This window comes from Phyllostomus discolor, chromosome 13, assembly GCF_004126475.2.
Source record: "Phyllostomus discolor isolate MPI-MPIP mPhyDis1 chromosome 13, mPhyDis1.pri.v3, whole genome shotgun sequence".
Lineage (NCBI taxonomy): Eukaryota > Metazoa > Chordata > Mammalia > Chiroptera > Phyllostomidae > Phyllostomus > Phyllostomus discolor.
The window spans coordinates 5,726,485-5,754,467 of NC_040915.2; the positions used below are offsets into that span (position 1 = coordinate 5,726,485).

Here is a 27,983-nt window from a genome sequence, read left to right on the forward strand (position 1 = left end):
CGACAGTGTGGGAAGGTATACCAACAGTGGCCAGTGGCTGCCTGTCTCTCTGCTCCTCTGTGATCAGAAACGGGTATGTGGAGGACCGGGTCCTTTTTGCCCACTCTGGCTTCCATAAGCTGTGTGCAAGCTGCTGTGGGAACACAGCAGGGGATGGCTGTCGGTGACTGCTGCTGTGCTAAGGGCTGGTGTGGACTGAAATGAACTGTGGCCTACCTGCCAGTCCTTCTTGGGGAGTTGTAAGCCTTGAACAGACTCTGGAATTCTAAAAATACTTGTATCAGGCAGCTTCTGCCCCTGCAGTTGTTGGGGAGAGGATGCAGATTCCTGGTGCTCCTTATTTATCCACCATCTTTCTGTTCACTGCTCGTACAATTTTGGTTCTTACATTTAACTCTGATGCATGAAGAATGGAAGACTGGTTGATTTGTGTGGTGTGAGGGTAGGGGTTTAACTATACTTTCATGCTAATCAGCTATTTAAAGACAGTTCATTACATAGCCAGTCTTTATTAGTGATTTGAAATGTCACTTTTCATTAAATACAGTGCTTTTGTATATTTCAGTCTATTTCTGAAATCTACTTTACTCTTCTTGTACATGTGTGTACACCTATGCCACTCTATACTGTTGTAATTGCTGCTGTTACTTAGTGTATTTTGCTGTTTCAGAGAAAAAAATCTCTTCTACAGATCTTTTTTCAACTCTTGATAAGTCATGTTTTTAAGCTGGATTGTTATATGGGTCCTTATTATTTCTCTGTGTTTTTCCTTGTATGAGATATTTAATAATGCACATTTTTATGGGTGTTTAGGGTTGCTTAAATTCAGAGTGTAACTGGGTGAGAATTGACATGTTTAGCATTGAGTCATCTCATTGAGAAACACGGTATATGTCTTCATTTGTATAGACCTTTCCGTATTCCTTGAGTGAGGCTTAAAAATGTCATTATGTAAGTTTTGCACATTTCTTGTTAGATTTGTTCTAGATATTTTATGAATTTATATTACTATTCTGCATGAAATTGTCTGTTACATTTCTAATTGGATTTTACCGATGTATAGGAAACTAATAATTTATACACTAATTTTTTTATCCAGACACCTTACTAAACACTGTGTATTTTCTAAATATGTCCACGTAGTAACTTTTTTGCCTTTTTCTGATCTGTGAACCTTCTGTTTGTGGGAATCTGCAGCATCGCTGCAGTGTCACGGCAGTTGGTGTCAGTGGTGGTTGAGCATCCTGGCTTCTCCTGTCGGTGAAGGGACAGGTTGTAATTTACTTAAGCATAAAATGAACGTATATTTTAGTGATTGTATGTTCACCTCTGCATTTAAGTTATTGTGTATAATTTATTATCTATGACATTACCAACAATTACATTCTCAACATTTTTTGAAGATTATGAAATGCTTGAGTCCTGCTGCCACGTTGCCTTTAGTGTGCCTGTAATTTTTCGTTGAAAGTCAGACATGATACTACTGGGTAAAGGGAACTCAGGTAAGTAGGCCTGTATTACGAGGCTTTACATTTATCTGGTTAGGGGTAGGCTGCACTGTTGCTGTAGCTGTAGGTGTCAGAGGGTGAAATTCCTTCATGTTTGTGTTTGGGTTTCTCTAGAAACTTCTTAAATATTCCCCTGGTATATGTTGATGGGAGGGCTGGGGGAGGGTAGGCTTTACGGATGCTGTGCTTGGGTTTCAGTCTTAGTGAGCCTGTGCCCCTGGGCTGTGATGGACACAAGTACTTCTCAGTTTTGTTTTAGTTTTTACTCCTTGGTACAATAAAAAAAGGCTAGAGGGGCTGGAGTTGGGTATTTCTCTTTCCCTACATGGAAGTAGACTGTGGGCTAGGATTGGGTAATTCTCTTCCCCAGAGCGGGCTAGTTTCTGGAAAAACCCCAGTCGATCAGGCGCTGGTGAAATAGTTTTTCATGAGAGTAGCCTTTATTAAGAAGAACAGAATGCTCTGGCTTACTTAAAAAATGGCTCCCATTCCCCACTCTTTGCTGAGAAACACAATGAGATTTCTCTCTGGCCTGCATTTTGAGAACATGGTGGAGTTCCTGGAGGCCAGACTCACAGAAGTGTGGAGTTCCCCAAGACTGGGCCCCCGGGAGTCTTTACCTCTCAAACGTGACTCCACTAACACTGCACTCCGGCAATGCATCAGTTACAAGGTAGGGTTCCCGCTCTGGGCCTGGGCACGCTGCTGCAGGTTTCTCCTCGCAGTAATTTGTGCTTTTCTGCATCGGCCTCTCTCCAGTTGTGGGGGCGGGGGTTCTCTCCGTGATCTCAGTTCTCCTGTGGAGTGAAGAGTTGCTGCTTTTCACTTTGTTCAACTTTTTCTTGTGTGGATGGGAGTGGCAATTTCCAAGTTCTCACATGCCAGTCAAATCTGAAAAAATTAAGGCAAACCAGAAATCATGTTGCCATATTTTTCAAAGATTGATTTCTTTATTGTTGGTCTTCATAATGTATATACCAAAGTGAATCCTGTTCCAGGATGTGATAATAGGTATACTCATGAATAGCTAAAATAGACATAGATGAGGAATTTAAATATCAGGAGCATACAGCCTTGGAATTATAAATATGCTACATTGGAAATACATTTGCTGATGCACAAAGGATATGCAACTTGAGTTTTGCACACATACAACATGTCAGTATTGTATTATTGTTCGATAGTGCACATTTGTGTGAACTATTCTACAGGAACCCCATGGGCATCTCATTCCTTAGTCTTGTGGACTTGCTGAGAAATGTGACCCAAAACTGACAGGACAGCGTGTTGCTGCGGTGGAGGGAGAGCGCGGTGTCGGCAGATAATGGCCACACTGACGATGGTCTGCACGTTTACAGTCCGCACAAACGTGTCCTCGCTGTCCTGGGAGGCAGTGTCAAGACTGCCTTATCTGAAAGCTGCTTGGTCATCTGTAAAGTGTTCTGAAGTGTTTACTGAAATTAAGTGCTGCATGCCATCTCTCCCACTCGCTCTTTACCACCCCCTGCTCTTGCACATTCCATGTGTGAAAAAGGAACAGCCCGATACTGGGAAGAACATAGGCTGCATTTCTTTGTGTAGTAGCATAGAAATTACACTTCTTTTTCCTGCTTCTCACTTTCGCACAGTACAGTGTAGAGTAGAATACAGTCCCAATTTTTCAGACCCGTGGTAATCTGAACGTTTTTAACTTGTGGTAATGTAAATGCTATACTTGCTGTTGCTACATATAGCTAAGGTTGTAAATTTAAAATTGGATGGCACCTTGCAACTTAATTCTTTAAAAATGGAAAGATTTGTAAGCTGTTTACATGATTGACCTTAGTTCTTGAGCTACAGTACTTACTGTTGTTCATTGGAATACTGGTGGGCTTCCCCTACTCACCAGCTTTATTGAGGTATAATTAGTATACCAAAAAAAAAGACCTGTGCATAATTAATATACACAGTCTGGTGAGTTTGGGCATATATGTACCACTCATATTACCACCACTAAAAGCAAGGCAATAAACTCCTCCGATATCTTCAAAAACATTGAATATTGATGTACAACCCCCTTTTCAATTAATTTTTCATGTCTTCCCCATTTAATGTTTTGCCACATGGTACTGATAATTTATAATGCCGTTTGTCTCTGAAATGTGTTATTTTAATTAGATATAGATGTGCAGTCACCATTACTAGTGCCTGCAATAACACTGGTGTTTCTGCAGTGCGGGCCAGGTGCTGAGGAAGTAACCGTGAGCACGTAGGTGTCGTTCCTGCCATCACGGCTCTCACACCCATGGCAGAGACAGTGAATAAATAAGTGCTCAGCATGTCTGTTCATGGTAACTGCTCTGTGGAAGAAGAAAGCAGGAAAAGAGAACAGGAGGAGAAATGGGGGCACTGAGGGTGTACAGGTAGGCCTCTCTGATGACATGATACGTCAGTGAGGGTGTAAGGGACCGAGGCGCACAGAAGCCTATGGAAAGAGCATTTTTGTCAGAGGGACTTGAGTGTGTGAGGGCTCTGGAGGTACCAAGGTTGATTGTGTGAGGGAGCCTCAAGGCAGAGTGGCTGTGAGCCGAGGGACAGTGGTAGGAAGAGAGTCACTGAGGTAGCTGAGAGGCAGGTTGTGCATGGAAAGACTTTGGGAACTCATTGACTGGTTCTGAGCAAAAACACAAGTGGAAGCACATTTCCCTGTTTCAGTGGTTCGAATGTCACTGCCTGGACTGAGAGTCCTCACCATCTGACTATACTGTCCACCCCAGGCCAGCGAGCCACCTTCTCGACCTCCTGTACGCTAAGCCAGAGAGTCCTGACTGACTAGCCCGCAGTGTGTTCAGTAGACAGTTGGGGATTGCTAGAAGGCCTTCGAGATTCTTAAAAGCATTCAAGCCATTACTGTAGCCTGAGAGGGCAAACCAGCAATTCTCTGAAAGGCAGCTAGAGGAACTCAGAGGTGAGGGCATTCTGTGATCTTATGGAATTTATATAAAATGGAAGAGAGCTTGCTCAAGTGTGATGCATCTTTGTAGGTACTATTATGATGACCTCAGGAGGCAAAGATTTTATTTAGAATGTCTGTTTTCTGGAATCACATTCCATATAACTTAAATGAGGTGTGAATATAGTAAAAATGTCATCTTTCTTCCTTTTTCTAAAAACAAATATGCATGATCTAGATTTGTGGAATTTCACACAAAACCACATTATATAACTACAGTGATATCAAAACACGTAACTCCTGGCTGGTGTAGCTCAGTGGATTGAGCACGGGCCTGGGAACCAAAGGGTCACCAGTTCAATTTCCAGTCAGGGCACATGCCTGGGTTGAGGGCCAGGTCTCCAGTAGAGGGCATGTGAGAGGCAACCACACATTGATGTTCTCTCTCTCTCTCTTTCTCTCTCTCTCTTTCTCCTTCCATTCCTCTCTCTCTAAAAAATAAATAAAAATCTAAAAAAATTAAATATAACATGAATGTATTTAATAAAAATAGAAATTATTATCAGTTTACAAAGAAAAAGTAACCCCTCCTTTTAAGAAAGGCATCATAGAGAACTGATTCAAATCTTTTAACTGTATTGCTAAACCTGGAAATTCCTAGGACTGTTTTATATACTGGAACTGCCTGCCCTGCCTCAGGAGTGGCCACTGAGTTTCCTCATAGGTAGTCAGCTGCTTTGGGGTGTGGGGCATAGTATTTCCTGTATATTTAATATCGTGTGGAGAAAGTTGGAATTTGCTTTATGTGCTTGAAACAAACTAGAAAGGCTCTTGGCATTTCTAGTGCCAAGGTAGTATTAGAAGGGTGGAGTGGAAGGGTCTTGGTGTTCCTCTACCGTTGTTTGGTGCTCTTACAGTCAGGGAGGGTTGGTGAGTGAGTGTCCATAGCATTACCAATAAGTTCAAGTTGAGAAAGGAATAAGAAAGAAGCAGAAAGCCATATCTTTTCAGAAACTGGAATGCTTTTACAAGTTTATAAATGTCAGAGAGGAAATACTGGCTTTAATGCTTTTCTTAAATTGATCTTTATTCAGTTTGGATTGGTGTATTACTATATACCTCAAGATGAAGCAAGCCATTTCTTAGCAAGCTATGTGTTTGCTGCCATTTTTTGTTACATAAAATGTTAACATCAGCAAAGCTAATTAGTGATCATTCAGAAGTAGATAGTAAGTATGATGAATCCCACGCACTCATCTCTGAGCTTCATTAGCTTCACTTTATCTGACCTCGTTCATCCAATTCCTGGCTGGGTGACTCAGGTGGAGCGTCCCATACACCAAAAAGCTTGCAGGTTCGATTCCTGGTTGGGGTGTGTATGGGAGGCAACTGATCGATGTCTCTCTCTCACATTGTTGTTTCTGTCTTTGAAAATCGCTAACCAAACTGTCTCCCTGAGAATTAAAAAATAAAGAAATGGGGCATCGCCAACACCTCAGAGGCTTGCCAGTGTGTCCCCTGCTCCAGCACTTGGAGGAGCTGGTCCTTGCTGTGGTTGTCACTTCCTTGGTGTGTTTATGAATTTGTATCTGTATGTGTATCCCTGAACAGTGTGGTTTCGGTCACCTGTTTTAAGTTTAAATGGACTTCTGCTGGATGTAATCTTGTGTGTTTTCTTCTGTAATTCAATATTAAATTTACAAGGATGATCCAGGCACCTGAACTCCATTTGCATTTTTCTTGAACATTTCATTGTATGACTACACCGTAACAGTTTTGTTATCCATGATAGTTTTGAAAATCTGGGTTGTTGATGGCATGGTGCTATCGTGAGGGATGCTCTTCTGTGTCTTGGTGTGTATGTGTTGCCCGGAGAACGGCACACACTTGAGTGTCTGTAGGGTATGTCGAGGGGTGAAATTACTGGCTCTAAGGTCGAAGGACGTTCACTCTCACCATCTGACAGCATGATGTTGTACATTTGCTGTTAGCAAGTCACCTTCCCGCCAGCAGTTTAAGTGTCCCAACCATTGTTCCATATCCCCATCAACACATGGTATTTTCAGACTTTTAGATTTAAAAAAGTTTTTCATTTATTGATTTCTAGAGAGAGAGAGAAAAACATTGGTTGATTGTTCCACTTACTTTTGGATTCATTGGTTGGTTGTTGTATGTGCCCTGACTGGGGATTGAACTCAAAACCTTGGTACATCAGGCTGACTCTCTAACCAGCTGAACTACCCGGCCAGGGCCCAGACCTTTAGATTTTTATCAGCCTGGGAGGAAATATGGCATCTCTTTGAGGTATGACCTAGCATTTTAATATAATGAGAGTGAAAAATAACTTTTTTGGACTGTTAGGTTGTGAGTCTCAGGGTTATACACAAATCAGAGATTTCTTCTTTTTTTCCTTCTTCAAACTAACCTGTACATTATTCAGAGTAAGCAGTGTAAACAAATCAGAGATTTCTTGAAATAAAATTCCCCAGTTCATCTCTGCCACACTTTTGTTCATCAGCATTTCCATTTATATGCTACCATGAGATCATTTCTTTCAGAGTGCAGAAAAAGACACATTTAGATAAATTGAAACAGACCATTCATTATACTGTAGCAGCTTTGATTTTTTTAGTTAGTTTCCAGTATGCTTAAGCATTAATCTGCTATTTACTGTTTCTAGGAACTGCTGTAGAAATAAATGCAGTCAGTAGCCACCAGGCATTCATGTCAGCCTGCATACAAAATATAGTAGGGCTCACTTGAAAAAAGGGTGAAAAATAAGAACAGAAGTTCCAGTATTTTCCCTTCATGTCCCACCAGATCATTTTGAGTACCCCCACAGGGAGCATACCCACATTACTGACCATTGACTACAGAACAAGTCAGAGCGTGGCTCTCTGGAGTTCAAAACCAGCATTATTTTTATTGTGATACAAATGATTACCACCAAAGGAAGAGAAACACGGGGATTTTTTTTTTTATAATATAAACAGTAAAAAATCACTGTGGTCAAGCAACTAAAAATAAATATATGTGGCAGATAAGCCCCAATTAAAATTTTTCTATATGGTCATTAAAAAATACCATCTGTCCTTAATGTTCATGAAGAAAATCTTCCTCATCTGGGAGGTCTCGTTAAGTAGTCAGTGTGATCTCCTGTTGACCAGCCGCTTTTTTGCACACTGAAACATTCCTTAAAAGGTCTATTGTGTGCCAGTTATCTGACCCCATCTGGGAGATTGTTATGTTTATTTAGAAAACACAGTCTTCAATTACAAGTTCTGTCACTTGTGTAAATGGTATGAAAGTCAGCTTGTTTTAATGAGGTAGTGGATTCTTAAAATGACTAAAATAAAGGTGCTTCTAATACACCAATAGCATTAAGTTTTGGGTGTTCTACTGATTCTTGGGTTTTATAAACCTAGAAACAGCAAGAATGAAGAGTAAGCGTTTGTCTAGAGTTAGTGGGGAGAGGTTTCTGGTCTCACACGGTGTGTTTTATATTCAAATAATAAATTTGAATAAAGTAATACTATTTTAAAAACCAGGAGAAAAGGGAAAAATCAATACTAGGCAGGTAAAGTTTAGTTAGTAAACTATTCATTGTTGTGGGAAAATACAGTGTTTAATAATTATCTGAGACTGAAATTTATGATGTCAGTGGCATATTGAACACTTTCAGAAACACTTTTTAAAGAATCTGTTCGTCTGTGACTCAGACACATGGCGAGCACCATTCTGCTCACATCTTTTTCTGCCTTAAACGTGTATAGAACGGGTAGGTAATACTGCAGACAAAATTACTAAGACACACAGGATGTTTGTGCTTTCAGTAGTGCTGAGCAGTAGGAAATTGATCTCATTTTTAGGAGCCCCAAAGTTTATGGGTAGTTAAGAAACAGCAAAAAGTTTTCCCTTCTTTTTCCTCCTCTTCATATGAGATCTGGTTTTCTAGTTATTTAGATATGGGTTTGAATTTTAGTGCCAGTACTTATTTACTGTTTGACCTTGAGTAGATTAATTAAACCTTTGCAAATAGGAATGATGATAAGAAACATAGAAATAATAATCCTGTCTCATAGGACTCAGTGTATTAAAGTTGATAACAGAGTAAGTATATTGAATAAGGTAATTTATGTAAAGTGCTTACTGAGTATCTGGCTTATAGTAAGTGCTCTTATTCTGAATGTTGAGTTGATAAATTATAATTTCCTCTCTTTGAATAATTTTTTGGGGGATAGGGACTTTGTTTTTGTCTCAGTTAGTTTTCCTTTTTTTTTTTTTTTTTTTTTTTTTTTTTACTTGAGAGAGAGAATTTGTTGTGCATTCATTGGTTTCTTGTGTGTTGTTTCTTTTATGTGCCCTGACTGGAGATTGAACCCACAATCTTGGCATATTGGGATGATGCTCTGAGCAACTAAGCTACCCAGCCAGGGCTTCAGTTGGTTGTTTTTAAGTAAATTCTATTTAAAATGAACAGGACCCTCAAAGCTTGAAGAGTAGGTCTCTCACCACAGGTGGTTTTGTTTTGCTTTGTTTTCAGTTACCAGGAAGAGAGATCCAATTGTCAGAGAGGATGTTAAACTGGTCACACACACACCCTCTCCCTCCTGAAACCCCACTTCCCATGACAAAGGAGTTTAAAAAACAAAAATGTATATAAAGATAAAACCCACAAAGAAAAAGAGAATGGAGAATGGAGATTATCTCTCATCCAGTAACCCTGGATGAGAGATAATTTTGAAGAATGGACTATAGAAAATTTGCCAGATGCAGCCACAACCTTACTGCTTGAGAAGGGGATACTGACAAGAAGGAAGCTGGCCTTCTGTGACCGCCTTTCCCGTAAATGCCAGCAGTGAGGCCCAGATCCCGCTGGCTGGCCTTTCGCAGGTCCTTCTCCAGAGAACAGACTGGGTCTACGGAAAAGACCTGGCAGTTGTGGGCTCCCCAGGGAAGAAGCCAGTTCATCGTTTCATCACCTTTCGCTGAACCCACCACTCAGCATGCCTGTGCACACGTGGAAGCCTCATTTGGACATGCCACGATCACCGTGTTACCATTCCAAAGTCTGTGTGCCCGATGCTTCGAAAGACCAGAACCCAAAACATCTGGAGTTTGAAGTAAGGAAAGGCTTACTGACTGAGAAGATCCCAACTGAGAAGGTGGGGGGCCCCTAAGGTGCCTCAGATCCATCTTAACACAGTAGAGAGTTAGGCTTCTTTTCTGTTGAGGGAAGGGGATATGGGAGGGGCTGCTTTTGGAAAACTCAGGCCACAAGCAGAGTTCCCCTCATGATTAGCATGTCTGCATGCAAGACAAAGCAGGGCCCGCAGGCCAGGGGAGACTGCGCATTTCACGGCTACAACCAGAGTGGAAGAAAAATTAACTGAGTTAAAAGAACTTGGAGGAAATAGATGATGACAGAGAATGGAAAGGAACTAAAACAAAACAGCATGACTGTTCTTCAGATGATTAAGATATTGGACTCGTTGAACCAGGACAATATGTATATAAAGGAAAGGATAGAACAAATTGAGAAGACAGTGTTTGGAAAGGAAATAACACATGAAATGAAGAAGTCTAGTAGAAGGGCTGAAAGGTAAAGAAATCTTCCAGTAAGTAAAACAAACAGATACCGGAAGTACAAGGGACGAGTTATGAAAAGCAGGTGATCAACCCCAGGAGTTCAAAATGCGCCCAATTAGGGTTGCAGAAAGGAGGGAACAGTGGTGCTGGGGGAGAATGAATGAAGCAAGTCACAACACAGCAGCATTTTCCTGAAAATAGCAAAACAGAGCAAAGCACATGAGTTTCTTGGTTAAAGGCCTCTGAGGAATGGAAAAAAATCTACCCATAACATTTAGTAAAAATTAGACTATATGTACTGCTCATTTAACTATTTAACTTGTACTGCAAGGTATTTTTGGACAGTGTTGAAACCATGTTTCATATTAAGTTAAGCAAACCGAAGCAATTCAACACAAACCATAGTACAAGAAAGGAAATTACATAACACTGCTTAGATCAATTAGGAACAGTTTGATTTTTCTGTTTTACATAGTTAATGTTTTGGGGAAGTACAAGGCTTTTTTGCTACACAAAGGTGTTTATTTTAGGGGGGCTGTAAGTGTGGTGGTGTGAAGGAGAGAACAGGGGACAGGGAAGATGCACAGGCCTGCATTAGTCACTGTGAGACCTTGGTAGGTAACGTGATCGATCTCCCTAGGTACATTGGTTTCCTATTGCTGCCTGACCGGTGATCATGCATTTAGTGGCTTTAAAACAACACAAAGTCATCAGTTTTCAGTGCTAGAGGTCAGAAGTCCAATATTGGTCTCCTGTACTAAAATACATGTAGGCCATTGTGTTAGATCAGGTCTTCCTTGTGCAGTGTGCACGGTGTTCTGCCAGTCACTGAGTGAAGTCAGCCGAAGCACGCATACACACACCATGTGCAGGAGCAGAACCAGGGGGCCTGCGGTGGCAGAAATCGCAAGTGTTGTAGAGGCTTGGACATTCAAAAGCATTGAAACCTGTGTCATTAGTTACTAGAAAAGCTATTTCAGACTCATTTTTTAAAAACTTACTTTGTATTTCAGTTTTCATACTTGTAATATGTAACTTAAACCAGATACCAACTTTAAATAGAAAAAGAACTCCCTGTGTTGGCTTCAGGTTCTCGCTGAAACGAGAACAGCTAGTTCCTTCAGTTTTGCTTTTGACAATTTTGCCCTTGAAAAGGTCACTATAAACTTGCTTAGCTGTTTCTTTTAAAAACAAATTTGGGGGCCTCCTGCAAACTTCTCATCTGTCACCAGCTGTGAAATTCATACCACCTGGGAAGAGGTTAGTCACCTACTAAACTCTAAAGGGTAAAATACAGACAGCACTGCACTTAGAATTAAATTTTAAATGCATCACCTATTTATATGTATTTCCATAAAAAAATATCTTGTCTTTCTGTACTTGGACTTAGATAATTGCCTGCTTGTAACTCTGGTTGGGTGTTCTGGTTTCCCTGTGGTGCGGCTCTTGTCTCTCGTCACCGTGGCCCCTCATGGAAGCCCCTGTCTCTGAGCATCACCGCTGGCCCTGCAGGGAGGGCCCCCGGCTCTGGAAGCCAGAGAAGGAAAATGATCTGGTTCCCAGAGGTAGGCCATGTGAGAGAATGATGGGGCTGAAGTATGCTTCACTGTCGCCAGTCTGTGAGGTAGGAGTAGACTCTTCTCCCCCTGCCCCCACCAGTTTTATTGAGATATAATTGACGTGTAATATTGGATTTGTTTCAGGCATACAACATGATCTGACACATGTATAGATTGTGAAATGATTATGATCAGCACAGTCAGTTTAGTTAACATCCATCACCTTGCACACACAAATCTTTTCTTCGTGATGAGGACTTTTAAGCTTTACTCAGCAACATTCAAATATACAATACAGTATTGTTAACTAGTCATCGTGCTATACGATACCCCCCCACTGTAATTATCTCAAAACTGGAGGGTCATACCTTTTGACCACCTTCACCCTATTCCCACCCCCAGCCTCTGGTACCACCAGTCTGTTCTCTGTTTCTGTGAATTCGGTTTTTTTACATTCCACACATAAGTGAGATCACACAGTGTTTGTCTTTTTCTGTCTGACTTTCACTGAGCGAAGTGCCATTCAGGTTCATCCATGTTGTTGTGAATGGCAGGATTTCCTTCTCTTTTTATGACTGAATAATATTATACATGGCACCTTCTTGTTATCTCTTTGTCCATCAGTAGACATTAGGTTGTTTCCATGTCTCGGTTGTTGTGAACATGAAGGCGCATATCACTTCAAGGTGGTGATTGTTTCCTTTGGCTGTGCACCCAGAAGTGTAATTGCTGGATCATATCGTAGTTCTGCTTTTATTTTTTGAGGAATCTCCTTACTGTTTTCCATGGTGGCTACACCAGTTTACATTCCCATCAGCGGTGTACAAGGGTTTCTTTTTCTCCACATCCTTGCCAACATTTACCATCCTTGCTTGTCTTATCTTTTTAGTAAAAGGCAAAAGATTTATACCATCTGAAGAGAAACCAGAGAATTTGTCTTGTCTTTTTGATGGTAAACACTCTTATCAGGTTTGAGCTGACACTGCATTGTGGTTTTGATTTGCACCTCCTTGATGATCAGTGGTGCTGAGCACCTTTTCATGTGCCCGTTGGTCATCTGATGTCTTTGAAAAACATGTATTCGGCTCCTCTGCACATTTGGCAGTTGGGTGGTTGTTTTTGCTGCTGAGTTGTATGAATTCTTTATGTGTGTTGGATATCAACTGCTTACCACGTATTTGCTCCATTCCATAGGCTGCCTTTTCATTTCGTTGGTAATTTGCTGTGCAAAAGTTTCTGTTTCACATATTCCTACTTGTTGTTCAGTTTTGCTTTCAGTACCAAATGCAAAAAATTACTACCAAGACCGATGTCAAGGAGCCTTACTCTCTATGTTTTCTTCTAAGAGTTTTATAGTATCAGGTCTTACATGCATTTCTTTAATCAATTTTGAGTTGATTTTGGGGTATATTGTAAGACAGGGGTCCAGTTCATTCTTTTGTAAATGGTTGTCTAGGTTTCCCCAAACTGTTTACTGAAGAGACTGTCATTTCCCCATGTGTATTCTTGGCTCGTTTGTTATAAATTAATTGGCCATATAGGCATGGAATTATTTCTGGGCTACTTCATTGGTCTGTGTCTGTTTTTATACCACGATGATACTGTTTTGATTACCGTAGCTTTGTAATATAGTGTGAAGTCAGGAAATGTGATGCCAGCTTTATTCTTCTTTCTCAGGATTGTTTTAACTATTTGGGGTCACTTGTCGTTCCATAGAAACTTGAGAACTTTTTTCCTATTTCTGAAAAAAAATTGGAATTTTGGTAGGATTTGCATAGAATCTATAGATTGCTTTGGGTAGTATGAATATTTTTTTTTTCTTTTTTTTTTAAGATTTTATTTATTTATTTTTAGGGAAGGGTGGGAGGGGGGAGAGAGAGAGACAGACAGACAGACATCAATGTGCAGTTGCTGGGGGTTCTGGCCTGCAACCCATGAATGTACCCTGGCTGGGAATCGAACCTGGGACACTTTGGTTCCCAGCCCGCACTCAATCCACTGAGCTATGCCAGCCAGGGCGGTAGTATGGATATTTTAACAATATTAAGTATTCCCATTCATGAACAGGGCATATCTTTCCATTTATGTGTGTGTGCCTCAGCTTCATTCTTTAATTTCCACGTTTTTTGTTGGAGTCCTTTATGGTTTTTTGTATACAAGATCATATTATCTGCAAATAGTTTTCTTCCTTTTCAGTTTGGATACTTGTATTTCTTTTTCTTGCTTAATCGCTCTGGCTAGGACTTCAGTAACATATTGAACAAAAGTGGTGAGTGGGCATCCTGGTTTCTGATCCTAGAGGAAAAGCTTTAAGCTTTTTCCTATTGAGTATGGTTTCGTCACATATGGCTTTTATGATGTTGAAGTGTGGTCCCTCTTATACCTAGTTTGTTGAGTGTTTATCATGAGTGGATGTTGAGTTTTGTCAGGTGCTTTTTCTGCATTTATTGAGATGAGCACCTGTATTTATCATTCTTTTTGTTAATGTGATGTACCATAGTTTGTGGATGTTGAAACATCCTTGCATCCCTGGAATAAATCCCACTTGACCATGGTGTGTGCTCCTTTTAATGTATTTGTAATGAATTTAGTTTTCTAGTATTTTGTTGAAATTTTTTGCATCTGCATTCAGGGTTTATTGGCCTATAATTTTCTTTTCTTATGGGATCCTTGTCTGGTTTCTGTATCAGGGCAATGCTGGCCTTGTAAAACGAGTTTGGGAGTGTTTTAGATTTTGGAAGAGTTTGAGAAGGATTAGTATTATTTCTTTTTAAAATGTTAGAATTCAGCAGTAAACCCATCTGGTCCTGTATTTTTCTTGGAGGGGTTTTGATTACTGATTAAATCTCCTTTGTTATTTGTTCAGATTTTCAATTCCTTCATGATTCAGCCTTGGTTGCTATGTGTTTACTAGGAATTTATCCATTTCTTACAGGTTGTCCAATTCTTGGTGTGTAATTATTCATAATAGTCTCTTAAGATCCTTTTTATTTCTGTGGTATCAGTCTCCTCTTTCATTTCTGATTTCATTTATTTGAGTCCTCTTCTTGCTAGGTCTAGCTCAAGGTTTGTCTGTTTTGTTTATAATTCAAAAAGTAGCTCTTAGTTTCATTGATTTTTTTTTCTTTTGACTTTTTTGTCTATTTCATTTATTTCTACTTTGTTATTTTCTTTTTTCCTACTAACTTGGTTTTAATTTCTTTTTTCCCTTAGTTCTTGAGGTATAGCTCTGGTTTTGTTTTTTTTTTTTCCTATTAATATAGGCATTTTCACTATGAGCTTATTGTTTAAAAACTGCTTTTGTTACATCCCATAAGTTTTTGTATGTTTTATAGCCATTTATTTATAAAAATTTTTATATTTATTATTACCTGTTTAAATTTCAGTCACTTTCCAGGTACTCCCCACTTGATGCAATACTCCTATTGAGACCTTTTTTTCACTGCTTAAAATGGTTGAACTCATTGATTTAGATAACTTTTAGTATTTCTGCTTTTTTGTTTTTTTGTTTCACCTCTTCTAGGTCAGCAAAATGTTTCCCTTTGAGGACTTTTTCATCGGGGAAACAAAAAAGTGTCACTAGAGGTGAGGTCAGGTGAACAGGGAGGGTGGTGGGCCATGGGGGTCATGCAATCTTTGGTCAAAAACTGGAGAACACTCAGCACAGTGTGGGCAGGTGCATTTATAAATCACCCATCATGAAATGGGCAAAGGTGTTGAAAGACTCCTCAAAAAAATTCACTGAAGCCAAACACAGCCTTGCAGGACAGTGCCCGCTGGGACGTGGATACAGAGGGGTCCCTGGGACACTCACCTAGAAGGGGAGCCTGTAGCACCAGGGGCCCGCCCTCCAGAAGATAATTCCGGGTTTGTTTTGGACCCCTCTCATGTCATTTATGCTCCAAATATTTGTGAATTTCTCAGTTTTCTTCTTGTAATTGATTTCCTATTCATACCATTGTGGTCAGAAAAGATGTTTGATGTAATTTTACGTCTTCTGCCCTAGAGAATGTTCCATTTGCTCTTGAGGAGAATGTATATTCTGCTGCTGTTGGATAGAATGTTCTATAAATGTCAAGTTCATCTGATCTAACATGTTATTTAAATACAAAGTTTCCTTACTGATTTTCTGCCTGGATGATGTATTAGTTTTTGCAAGTACAATATTGAAGTCACCTACTCTTACAGTGTTGCCATTTCTCCCTTTAGGCCTGTTAATATTTACTTTTACATTTAGGTGCTTCATGTTGAGTGCATAAATATTTACAAACATTTTGTTGTTTTGTTGGGCTGACCGCTTTATTATAATGACCTAATTTGTTATTGCACTGTATGCCTTGAAGTCTCCTTTGTCTAGTGTAACTATAGCTTCCCCTGCTTTCTTTTGGTTTCTGTTTGCATGCACTATTTTTTTTTTCATTCCTCCACTTACCTCTGGATACATCCTCAAAGTTGAAATGAGTCTGTTGTAGGCAGCATGTAGTTGGGTCTTGTTTTTCTTTTTCCAATCTTCACATGAACACGGGCATACTGATTTTAGAGGAGGGGAAGGGAGGGAGGAAAACATTGATCAGTTGCTGCTTTTTAAAAATTTTCTTTTTAAAAATATATTTACTGATTATGCTATTATAGTTGTCCCATTTTTTCTCCCCTTTACTCCCCTTCACCCTGTACACCCCCTCCCACCATCATTGCCCCACCTTAGTTCATGTCCATGGGTCGTACATATTCTTTGGCTTCCTCATTTCCCATTCTTAACCTCCCCCTGTCTATTTTGTGCTTACCATTTATGTTTCTTATTCCTTACCCCTTTCCCCATTCTCCTCTCTCTCCGCTGATTACCCTCCATGTGATTTCTATTTCTGTGTAATCAGTTTCTTCTTGTATGTGTCCTCACCAGGGGCCAAGCCCACAACCTAGGCATGTGCCCTGACCAAAAATCAAACCCATGACCTTTTGGGTTACAGGATGACGCTCCAACCAACTGAGCCACACTGGTAAAGAAATAATATATTGATAGGTATGGACTTAATGTTGCCATTTTGCTAATTGCTTTTTGGTTGCTTTATAATTCCTTTGTTCTTTTTTTTGTTTGTGATTTGATGATTTTCTGTAGTAGTGTGCTTAGTTAGATTCCTTTCCCTCTACTGTCTTTGTGGTTACCATGAGGCTCACATAAAACATTTATAATTGTCTTTTTAAGCTGGTGATAAGTTTGAACTCATACTGAAGCTTTGAATTTTTACTCTTCCCTGCACATTTTTTGTTTTTGATGTCACAATTTATATGTATTTACCTTGTGTATCTTTTAACAAATTATTGTACTTAACAGTTTTAACTACTCATCTTTTATTTCTCATAGTAGATTTATAAATTTATATAAGTACAAATTTATTGATTTGCCCGCCACCCTCACAGCATTGGAGTATTCTGATATTATCTCTACATATAATTTACCTTTACTAGTGAGATTTATATGCTCATGGTTTCCTGTTACTAATTAGCGTCTGTTCATTTCAGCCTGAAAGCTCCCTTTAACATTTTTATATGACTTACCGAGTGGTGATGAATTTCTGCAGCTTTTGCTTGTCTGGAAAAGTCTTCCAATTCTGAAGGACAACCTTTCCTGGTACACGGTTGGCTGCACCCCCCCCCCCCCCACCCCAACCCTCACCTCTTTTCAGCACCTGGATGGATTGTGCCACTTCTTCTGGCCTGTAATGTTTCTGCTTAAAAATCTGATAGTCTTATGGGTGGAGTCCCTTATTTGTTTTTCTCGCGCTGCTTTTAAGATTCTTTCCTTGTCTTTTTTTTTTTTTTTTTGTTTATTTATTTATTTATTTATTTTTAGGGAGAGGGAGAAACATCAGTGTGTGGTTGCTGGGGGTCATGGCCTGCAACCCAGGCATGTACCCTGACTGGGAATCGAACCTGCAACACTTTGGTTTGCAGCCCGTGCTCAATCCACTGAGCTATGCCAGCCAGGGCTCTTTCCTTGTCTTTAACTTTTGTCATTTGTAATGTGTCTTGGTATGGACCTCTTGTGTCATCTTATTGGGACTGGCTGGGCTTCCTGGGTCTGGATGTCTGTTTCTTTCCCCAGGGTGGGGAGTTTTCAGCTAGTATTCCTTTAATAAGCGTCCTGCCTTGGTCTGCCTGTTTTCTCTTTCTGACACCCCTGTACTGTGATATTGGTCAGCTTGTCTGTAAGTCCCTTAAGCTAACCCCCTCATTGTTTAAGGGTCAACAGTATTGTTACAGCTTTTTTTAGTCTTTTTTTCCCTGTCATATGAACTGGATGGATAATAGGCGACTTGAAAGCAACTTACACACTTGGAAGCACTGTTAAGGCCATCAGAGAAACACTACTACTTGTTTTAGAAATGCCTGGTAGAGGGTTAGGCTGTCAGTGTTTTTTAAAAAAGTTAACTTAGTTTATTTCGGAGGTTGCCAGACTTTGATTTTGGTGTCCTAAACACTCATAATTTTTCCATGGCGCCCTGGCCAGGAGGAATACTCTACAGATTTATTTAACTAGTTTGGTGCAAGCAACTTTGTCTTAACAACTTAGCATTAAAGAAGTAATGCACATAAATTAAAAGAAGAAAAAAAATTTTATTTCATTCTTAAAGTAGCTATAATTGCTCATGGGATGGGTGTGCCTGTTAGGCATCGCACACTCTCCGCTTGCACTATGGCTCCGAGTGACCGCTGCTGCCCTCCTTGCCAGTTCCATGTTGACTTTCATACAGTTCGGGTTTTTCCACAGCAACCCCTGCAAGTCGTGTTTCACAAAGACATGTTTGAGGAGTGTGTGCTCTGGTGTTGAGACCTGGGAGACCTGGAACTGTCTCAGGTCGGCGGGTCACAGAGCACCATACTTATATTGACTACCATTGCATCGCCCTCCTACTGGCTGTACCTGGTGGGGCGCACCACTGGCATGTTTGCTGGGTGCCGGACACAGTCTGGGAACTGGGCCTAGTTGGTGTAATTCACAGGAGGGGATTCAGTTTCACAGCTCAGCAGACTTTCTGCAGCTCACAGGGTAAGCCAGCAGTGTGTCCTTCTCTTTCGGCCTTCATGAGCTTAGGCCACGTTGGACCAAGGGATTGCTTGCTGACTTTGAGTCTCGAGTACCAGCCTCTTGTGCCTCCCCTGATGGCAGGCCCTTTCAGTCACTCTGCCTATTTCTAGAACCGTCTCAGGCAGTGTCATGCCATCACCCTGTGGGACCTGGGCCTTTCATCCCCACTGCGTGGCTGGCACGCAGTTTGCACACTGAGCTGCCTGGGGCACAGTCTTAGCGGACATTTTAACCTCTGAGCGATTAGGCATTGTTTTTACAGAACCTGCACTTGGTGGTTATTCTGAAAAGGCGAGGGAAGTGGACTGTTTTTGTTGCTACAAAAACCTGTGTTGAAAATGAAGCCCTAAAAACTATGTGAATGTGATGTCTATACATTCATAGATGGATTCATTCAAAAAGAGTTTGTTGATGAATTGCTGTGGGCTGTGGAGGGTGCCGGCCCTGGTGGGCCCCCATTCTGTGTGTGCTCCCCATAGAGGAGCACTCTTTGCACCCAGTGGGCTGTTTAAATCAGGCAAGAGATGGGACCTCTTTGGTAGATGGAGGTGAATACAGGCTCTCAGGGAGCACGGAGAATGAGCCCCCAGCCCCAGACTGGAGGGCGGGAGAAGGCAGGCCCGAGTCAGACCAAGGAGCAGTAGGAAGAATTATTCCAGACAGAGGGCAGAGTGCTGAGAGTGTATTTAGGGGACTGCAGGCAGCTGGTGAAAGCTTTGAGTACGGGGAAGGAGGTAGTAACAGCTGAGGTTGGAGCATAAACAGGACTTCACAGGTTGTGGTGTTTTGAATTTATCCCCAAAGTTTTGGAAAACCATTGAGGATTCTTAAATGGATAGTGACATGTGCTCAGTGTTGTACTTTGGAAAGGCAGATTTAGGTTACAGGGTATAGAATTTTGGGAGGAGGTAGGAGGCTGTCAAAGCGGAAACAAAATGAGGGGCCACTGCAGTGATCCAGGCAAGAAGCTGGGGCACTGGGAGGGTAATGGCAGAGTCACAGGATGTGATGCTGGTCTGAGGGAGGAGGAAGGGAAAGGCACAGCCCTCAAATGTGGCTTGAAATACTGAGAAGTGTTTATCAAAACGGAATGAAGAGGAGGAAGGGTTGCAGAAGTAAGTTTATGCATTCAGTTTTGGACATAGGAGACTTGGGTGTTCTCTCAGCAGTCACACGGTGGTGTCTGGTATGCAGTTGAATATACAGTCTAAAGCCCAGAAAGGAGAGCTTGGGTTCACGATGTTAATAAAGTGAAGACATGGGAGGGGAAGAAAAGGGACCTAGGCTGCCCTAGAGAAGACCAGCTCATGCCAGCTGAACAGACACTAAGAAATCGGTGGGAAACCAAGGAAGGGTCTGTTGGAAGAAAAACCACAGAATGATATTTTATCTGCATTTTACGTTCCAAATTTTTAAAATGTTTGCCTAGGAATTTTTAAGTTTCATAATAGTTGCCTTGATGACATTACTGTAACCACAGCGTCCATTCTACCTGCCCTCTCCCCCAGCCACTGTATGAGAGCGTAGGTGTGAGCAGTAAGACCCTCGGGCTCATGGTTGGGAGCCTCCTCTCCTTGTGCAACGATGGGGTTCAGGAAAACCGTTTTTGTTGTTGTGTTTGAGTTGTTTCACTTTCGAAGAAGGAATTCGTAATGCGAGTGATGAATTTGGTTTATGAATGAATACATAAACCAGATTGATACTGTAGTTAGCTATATGTTATTTGGTAGCTCTGCAGTATGTATTCTAAAAAACTTGAAGTATATCTTCTAGCCCTGGCAGGGGGATCTCAGCTGGTTAGAGCGTTTGATGATACGCCAGGGATGCAGGTTTGATCTCCAGTCAGGGCACGTGGAAGAACCAGCCAACGAATGCATGAGTAAATGGGAGGACAAATCGATGTCCTCCTTCCTTTCCTCCCTCTGTCCCCTGTCCTCTAAAATCAGTAAAAAAAAAAACAACTTTAAAAGCTTAAAGTACATTTTCTAATGTTTTGAGAGGAGGACAGGAAGTGGGTAGGAAATGACTTTAGAGTTGTAAGCATTGGAAAGGAGGAGGACGAATTAGTTCCGATGGAAATCAGACATGAAATTAATGAAATTAAATGTTTATTTTTTTATACTTGTGTGAGAGCATTTTTACTGGCACACAATACTTAAGTTTTATGTGAAATTGTAAGGCTAGGAGAATTAAGTCTGTTAAGAGACTTCTTAGTAGGAAAATTATCCAATGTGCACCGGCAGCGGAGAGAACCGCTGCCCACCCCCGAATGTGTGCAGCACCAGCTTCAGCTTCAGCGGTTACCGGGGCCCAGCTGTCCCCCTCTCCCCCGGAGAATTTGAAACACATGTGGGCATGCGTTTGACCCCAGAACATTTCAGTGTGCATCTCTGGGGTTTAAACAGCTCTAACGAGGCGTCGCTGGCATACAGCAAATGGCACCTATTTAAAGCGCACAATTTGATGAGTTTGGACATAGGTCCATGAAACCACCACAATCGAGATGGTGGACATACCCACCCACTCCCAAAAGTTTTCAGCTCTCTTTGTAATCCTGCTCCTCCTCACCCCTCCCCACTTCCCCAGGCAACCACTGCTGTGCTTTCTGTCCCATATAGTAGTTTGCATTTCCTATGAAGGGCTGTGAACCTCTTTGTGCAGTTTCTTTCACTCAGCACAATTGTTTTGAGATTCATCCATGTTGTAGTGTATGTATCAATCGTTCACTTATTTTTATTGCTGAGCAAGAACTTTTGAAAAGGATAACTGCAGTACTATTACTATACCTCAAAGCAAGTTTAAAATGGTTCCTAGTATCATCTAACATCAAGTCAGGTTTTTTTTGTGGGTTTTTTTAAAGATTTTATTTATTTATTTTTAGAGAGGGAAGGGAGGGAGATAGAAACATCAATGTGGGGTTTCTGGGGGTCATGGCCTGCAACCCAGGCATGTACCCTGACTGGGAATTGAACCTGCAACACTTTGGTTTGCAGCCCGCGCTCAATCCACTGAGCTGCGTCAGCCAGGGCTCAAGTCAGGTTTTAAAGGTCCCCACTGTCCCATAAATAAGCGTGCTTTTATAATTGATCTGTTCGCACGAGGATGCAGACATGTTCACAGAGTGGCACTTTTCACATCTCTCCTACTTGCATCTACTCCAGTTACTAGTTCATTGTCTTTACCGACGACTGTAACTGTGATGGGAGTAGTTATGTAGAAGCGTCCCGGCAGGCGGCATTTTCCCCGATCCCCTTCACCCTAGCACAGCTGTTCCTTTTGGTGTCCCTTTAGTTCTTGACCTTATGCAGAGTAAGAGTTAATATTTTTAGGGTGGCAAGAATTATCCAGATGTCGACAGTCTTCATAACGATCCCTGTGAAGAATGAAGTGCTTCCAGGAAAGCCGGGCACTCTGCTGACCGCAGCTCGGCGCGGGGCACAGTGGCGGCGCTGCTTCCTGTTTTCCTCCGCGGAGGCGACGCCGGAGTTCCCCTCCTCGGCCCTCGAGTGAAATCTCGTCTCTCCCACTCTCCATGCAGCGCGCGGAGAAAGTGTGCTGGTCTCCGTCTGTGTGCACTGGGAAAGAGCACATTTCTGTGTTTTAAAATATTTAATCGTACTTAGCGGCGAGGCCTTGGATTCATTAAGAACGTGGTAACAAGTTCACAGAACACCTTGGCCCATCGGATCCCGTCCTTTCGACCTTCTCTGTCACCTTTTAATGCTGACAACCCTTTATTTTTCTTTACCTTCAGCCTCTTCTCTCTTACGGATCTGCCTCATCAGAAATTAAGCATCATCAAGTCTGTCTTATCTTCAAGGGAAAAAATTCAGTCTGACCGCATTTCCTCTTCTCCCCTCAGCTCCTGCCGTCTGTCTTCTCCCTGCCCAGGAGGCCAGGCTTTCTCTGGGCTCCCTGTTTGCTCTCTCCAGTCCTGCACCCCGGACGCCCCCCAGCCCTCTGCTGTCCTCACCCCTGCTGCCCCCCACCCCCCAGACCCTGCCCTCGCGGCAGTGCTCGCGCCCCGTGTGCCGAGTCCAGCGGACACAACTCAGCCTGAGATTGTGCTCTCCAGCTGTGTTGCTGCCGTCCCCCATGACACTCTCAAGAAGACACACCTGATTCTCCTCTGGACTCGGGGTGTTTCTTTTGGCCTCCCTTAATGGTTTTTCCCTCCACCCAACCTTAATGGGTTCCTCTCTGCACTTCGAGGGAGTCTCCTGAACTCACAGCCGTGTCGTGCTGGTGGCTTGGTTTCTCATCCCCAGGTTAACCTCTCAGAACCCCGTTTCCGTATGTCCAGCTGGCCCTCTCGATGGCCCTCTGCACTTGGATGTCTCACGGATCCCTCACATTTAGTGTCTTAAACTGGGTCTGCATCTTCCTAGAGCCTGGTCCTCTTCTGGGATTGTATAGCCCAGCGAATTGTACGCATGCTTCTCAGATCTGAAATCTGTGTCTCTCCCTCCTGTTTCCCTCAATTCCCAAATCCAGCCAGTGAGCCAGTGCTGTTCATTTTATCCACTGAACACCTTTCAGATCTCTCCACTTCTTCCCATCTCTGCTGGAAGTTGAACCCAGTCTTCTTCCACCAGCATTGTAATGAATTCCCCTGTCTGCCTTTCCACCCAGCTTTCTACCAGTAGCTGCCGTGGAGTAGCCCTTTAAAACCAGCTGCACCATTGCCCTGCTTTAAGAGCTGTGCTCCATCCAGCCTTCTGGAAGGAAGGGCTGAAAGCTTCTACCTTTTACCTTAAAATCAAGGTGAGACTAGAGAGCATGAAGAAACCTCCCAATACCAAAGGGAAAGTGTGACTTCTGACTCAGTAAAGTTCAACTTTAGAACTATTTTCAGATTTATAAATTAATTACCTAACAATCATTATGATACAAGTTGAAGTCTTTCCTTTGCTTTTCAGTGTGAGCAGTCTGTTTGAATCAGTTTAGGCATCTGCTTTTAAACATCCTCAGTACCGAGAATGTTTGTATGTTATTTATGAATGTGTATCAATACCCCTCTTTCACAAGCACATCGCTTCATGATCATATCCGTTCATTTTTTCAAACAGTTCAGGGTGGGGTAGTGGGGTGGCCGGAGTGCACCATGGTGACTCTTCTCTGCCCGCATCTTCCTGCACTCAGTGGCCAGAGCAAATCGCTTAACATAGAGTGGGCTGAGCATAGCCTTCTGCTTAACCCAGCAGCCTCTTCCAGAGGCAGTCATGCTCGTGTGTGTTCCCAGGGCAAGGGGTGACCGGGCTCCCAGTGGCCTGGAAGTAGATCTTATTCTTTGAAATATGTCCTCGCCTGCTGGGGAAGGGCTTCAGGCTGAGCCAGGTGGCCACGGTGCTCGGGAAGGCTTTGGGAAAAGTGCAGTCTGGTCGGCACCCATGTGGGTTTCTGCAGCAGCAAGGCTCCAGAGCAGTGAGCATGTGCACGGGCATCTGAAATTAGCGCGTGACTATTTGCTGTTGCAGCTCTGTAGAAAACCATGTGCTAATCCGGGGAAGCTGTCGCCTGGGGCTGTCTTGATAAGTTTTTGGGGTTTAGCAGGATCTTACCAACATTTCAGGAGATACAGACAAAAAAATATGTTGAAAGGCAACCTAATCCAACAAATTCATACATAATTTGCCTTAGTTTTGAGGCAAACTGCAGTTTCAGGAGGGTGCTGATGCAAGGGAAAGTAAACAGGCTGAGCGAGCTGCTAGTAGACTCTGGGCCTGCCGGCCAGGGCCCCAGAGCCCCAAGCCGGAGGACTGGAGAGCCGGGCTGCTACAGTGGCCTGGGCAGCTGTCCCCAGAATGGGCACGAAACTGGACAGCACGCTCACGTCCCAGTGCGTCTTTCCTAGTAATAGTGGTTACTGATAACTGAGCGTTTGTCTTATTTCTTTAAAAAAAAAAAACCCCCCAAAACACCTTAGTTATTATATTAGTATGATGAAGGGCCAAAGCTAGACCGAATCATTTAAGTTCTAAAGAACGTATTATTTTGCTTCAGTCATTTTTTGTGTGTATATCCTCTTGGGGGTTTTATCATAGGAAGTAATTGTGGTAGTCCAAGATTTGGGTGATTTTGTGTCCTGGGAAAATTTATTTTATTATTGAACAGTGTCATTCATCCAGAGTCAGTGTTTTGTTAACAAGATCATTTTCTCAACACACTGTTACCACGTTTTAGAAGCGGCGGCGTCGGATTGACCGAAGTATGATCGGAGAGCCAACCAACTTTGTACACACAGCTCACGTTGGATCAGGAGACCTGTTCAGTGGGATGAATTCAGTAAGTATGGCGGACGTGCGGACGAGGCCTTGGGCACAGCGACACGAAACCTGTGTCCCAGGTTATGCGATGCTATAGCTGACTCTGTCCATGTTGGATGTAGGTGCATAACGTCAGTGTCGAAGCGAATAAAGGGAACAGTGAGATACTGACCTCCCATCTAATCTGCCAAGTGTGTGAGTGTTTCTGTTTTAGGTACTAAACTCTTCATAGGCACCTTTGTCCTGAATACGTATGTACCTTAAGGGGTTTGACAGTAAACTAGGAAGAAGGAGAGTAAAAAACACCTCTTGGCTGTCTTTTATAGAAATAACCAGCAAATTTTAGAATAGACTTTAGATTTAATCAGCTTAAGTCTTTTATTCCTTAATTTTACCTAAGAGGAAAACGGAGTGCAGCCCAATGGAAGTGTCGGGAAAGGAGGGTGTGCCCTGGAACAAGCCACTGAATACCGAGGGCCTCTTTCCCCTGTGTCTTAAGTACCCAGATTTCTAAACGATCCCTATGGCATTTGGGACCCAGAGGTCAGTAGGCTTTTATAAACAAAATTACGATCCATAGTACATACTCACTGGACAGCATCAACAAAAGGTTTGACAGAGAACAGATTTTTAAAACAGGTAGGTGAGTGTCCTGGATAGGCAAACAACTTTGTCAGTTCAGCTACTGGTAAGCAAAGGAATGACATTTGTATCATCTGTAGGAAACAGCTTATTTGTTCTAAATCTGTAGGAAGTGTCCGGTGGCAGTGCAAGAGCAGAGCAGCGGCTGGGTTTCCTGGGTCAGCGTGGGCTGGCAGGACGAAGTGGGACCCTGTGACTTGTTAATGTAGTTATTAAATGCTCCAAACTTACTGTACGTGATCAGTTTTAATATCTTATCAACAGATGTCATCTTCCTCACTTCTCTTAACTGCATAGTACAAATTAAGTGTTCATGGTATTTATTTTTAAAACCTTATGTACAGTTCAGAATATCCTTTAAGTTTCTCATCTGGCATTCTGTGTTCAGGGAGTGCCTCCCACTGCTGTGCGGAGCTCTGTTGCTCACCACCCGTGTCAGTGGAACGCGGTCTATCCCTTGCAGGGCGCCCTGTCCCGCCAAGGGAGACGCAGGGTCAGCGGGCCCTGTGTGTTGGGGGGGGTGGGGGCGGTGCACCTGCAGTCTCTGCGCAGCACCTTCTGCCTGCTGAGGTGGAATTTTTATGCTGTTAAGAACTAAAACTTTTTGTAGTCATTGCTTATATTGTTTTACTAGTTGGCTGCTGCCTCTGAAGCCACATGTAGCACCCGCCCCCCCCCCCCCCCCCCTCCCGCTCGGAGAGCTCGTTTAGGCTGGGTATTGTGAAGTCTGTCTCTTGAACTCTCATTGATAGTTCTAACCTGCAGAAGGCTGATCGGGTGAGAAAATTCTCTTCTCCTGTGCAGTAATAGTGCAAATAAGACAAAACCACAGGCATGCTGTTTATGCAAGGAAATATTTAAGAACTGAGCAGCTAGACTGAGAACCAGGCTGTGGATGCCTGTGAAGCAGCCACACAGGTTACCGGACGGTCGGATGACTTGCAGTTTCTCCCCCCGAATACACGGTTGTTCCCAAGGCTGCCTTTTGTGCTCACTTCTTGCTAGAAAGAGTTCTGTGACTCTTTTTACAATAGAGCCCTAGAGTGTGTTCGAATACTGTACGTTCGCAATCACCCTAATACATTCAACCCACATGCTTCCGTTTGAAATTGAACTCACTTTTGGAGGGAAAAAATGTACATGGCATCATGTAAAAATGTCAAGATTGTTTCTACATAGACCTGCGATGTCTGTGAAAGCCGACTGGCAGAGGTGCGCTGACTCCGTACTGCGCTGCAGTCCTCGTCGCCCCACCTCCTCTGCTCCCGGACCGCGTCTGACGGGTGCAGCGAGGGGTCGAGGCCGCACTGAGAGCCCGTCACAGTCTGCAGACAGCTTTGAGCCTTGGTTTCAGCAAAGAAAGTGCCCTGGTGTTGATGTATCTCTTAATCTGTCAGAACACAGCCCAGTAACGTAGTGCAGCGAGATGAGCGTGTTAACCATTTTACCCACCAGACACCTGTGCTCAGGGAGGGCAGAGTTCACCCAGAGCTCCACCCGTGTAAATCCGGACCAGAGCCCAGGTCTCCGGATTCTTAGATGCCCTTAGTTTGTCAGACCGTATTGAGACTGTGTCAAGTATTCGAGTGTGTAAATGTTACTGCATGGACTTTTAAAATTTATCTTCGACTGGTCCAACTTTATACTTATTTTTGTAAGTAACCGAGGTGACCATTTATGTGAGGTGTATGCAAATTAAGATAAAAGTTGATTTGATTTGTATACTTTTGACTTATTTTGAAAAGTTACCAAGAGCTTTCTGGATCACCAACATGATTTTTATATTTGGGAAGCAGAAAGTGGGGGAGTGTGGCAAAACATTTTAATTACTAGCTTCGGTATTTGCTGTCATACTTTCTAAGTCTTTTATTCTAAAATTTTATGTCTTTAAAATACTTTTATAGGTTATTTTCCTATAAAAAAGTACCCTTCTTAAAAATGTAGCCAAAATACGGAGATAAAAATTGGTTAATTGCACTGGCCTTTAATTCCTGACTTTGTCTCGTTTCAGGTCAGCTCCATTCAGAACCAGATGCAGTCCAAGGGGGGCTACGGGGGCGGCATGGCTGCCGGCGTGCAGATGCAGCTGGTGGACACGAAGGCGGGATAGCCCCCTCCAGTGAGTACCTCGGGCCAGGCGCGGCCGGCGGCCAGCCCACGACAGGGCGCCGTCGTTGAGCCTCGGTGGGGAGAGGTGCCACTGACCCTTGAACATGGGTTTGGACTGCACAGGTCCACTTGTACATGGACGTGTTTCTATAAATACTGTATGTGTGTCTTCCTTAATAACAAATTTCTTTTCCCTGGTTAACTTTACTGCAAGAATACAGTCTATAACGATACATACATACACCAGCTACAAGTCAGTCGGCTGTTAACTGCTGACCAGAAGCCTTAGCG

General features: G+C 42.6%; 1 protein-coding gene across 10 annotated transcripts in view; it reads left to right on the plus strand.

The window, feature by feature from the left end:
• Positions 1-27,983, plus strand: part of CDC42SE2 (CDC42 small effector 2) — a 107,254-nt gene that overhangs the window by 56,604 nt on the left and 22,667 nt on the right. For 9 of the 10 annotated variants that reach the window (XR_004900577.1, XR_004900579.1, XR_004900576.1 and 6 more), the window contains 2 exons: positions 24,859-24,960; positions 27,595-27,702. Coding sequence is in view for 6 of the 10 variants with exons in the window: in XM_036014838.1 (XP_035870731.1) it covers positions 24,859-24,960; positions 27,595-27,693 (201 nt within the window). In the remaining 4 variants the exon portion in view is untranslated. Of the gene's footprint in view, positions 1-24,858; positions 24,961-27,594; positions 27,731-27,787; positions 27,892-27,983 lie in introns of those variants that run through there. The other variant, XM_036014839.1, reaches the window with a different exon arrangement.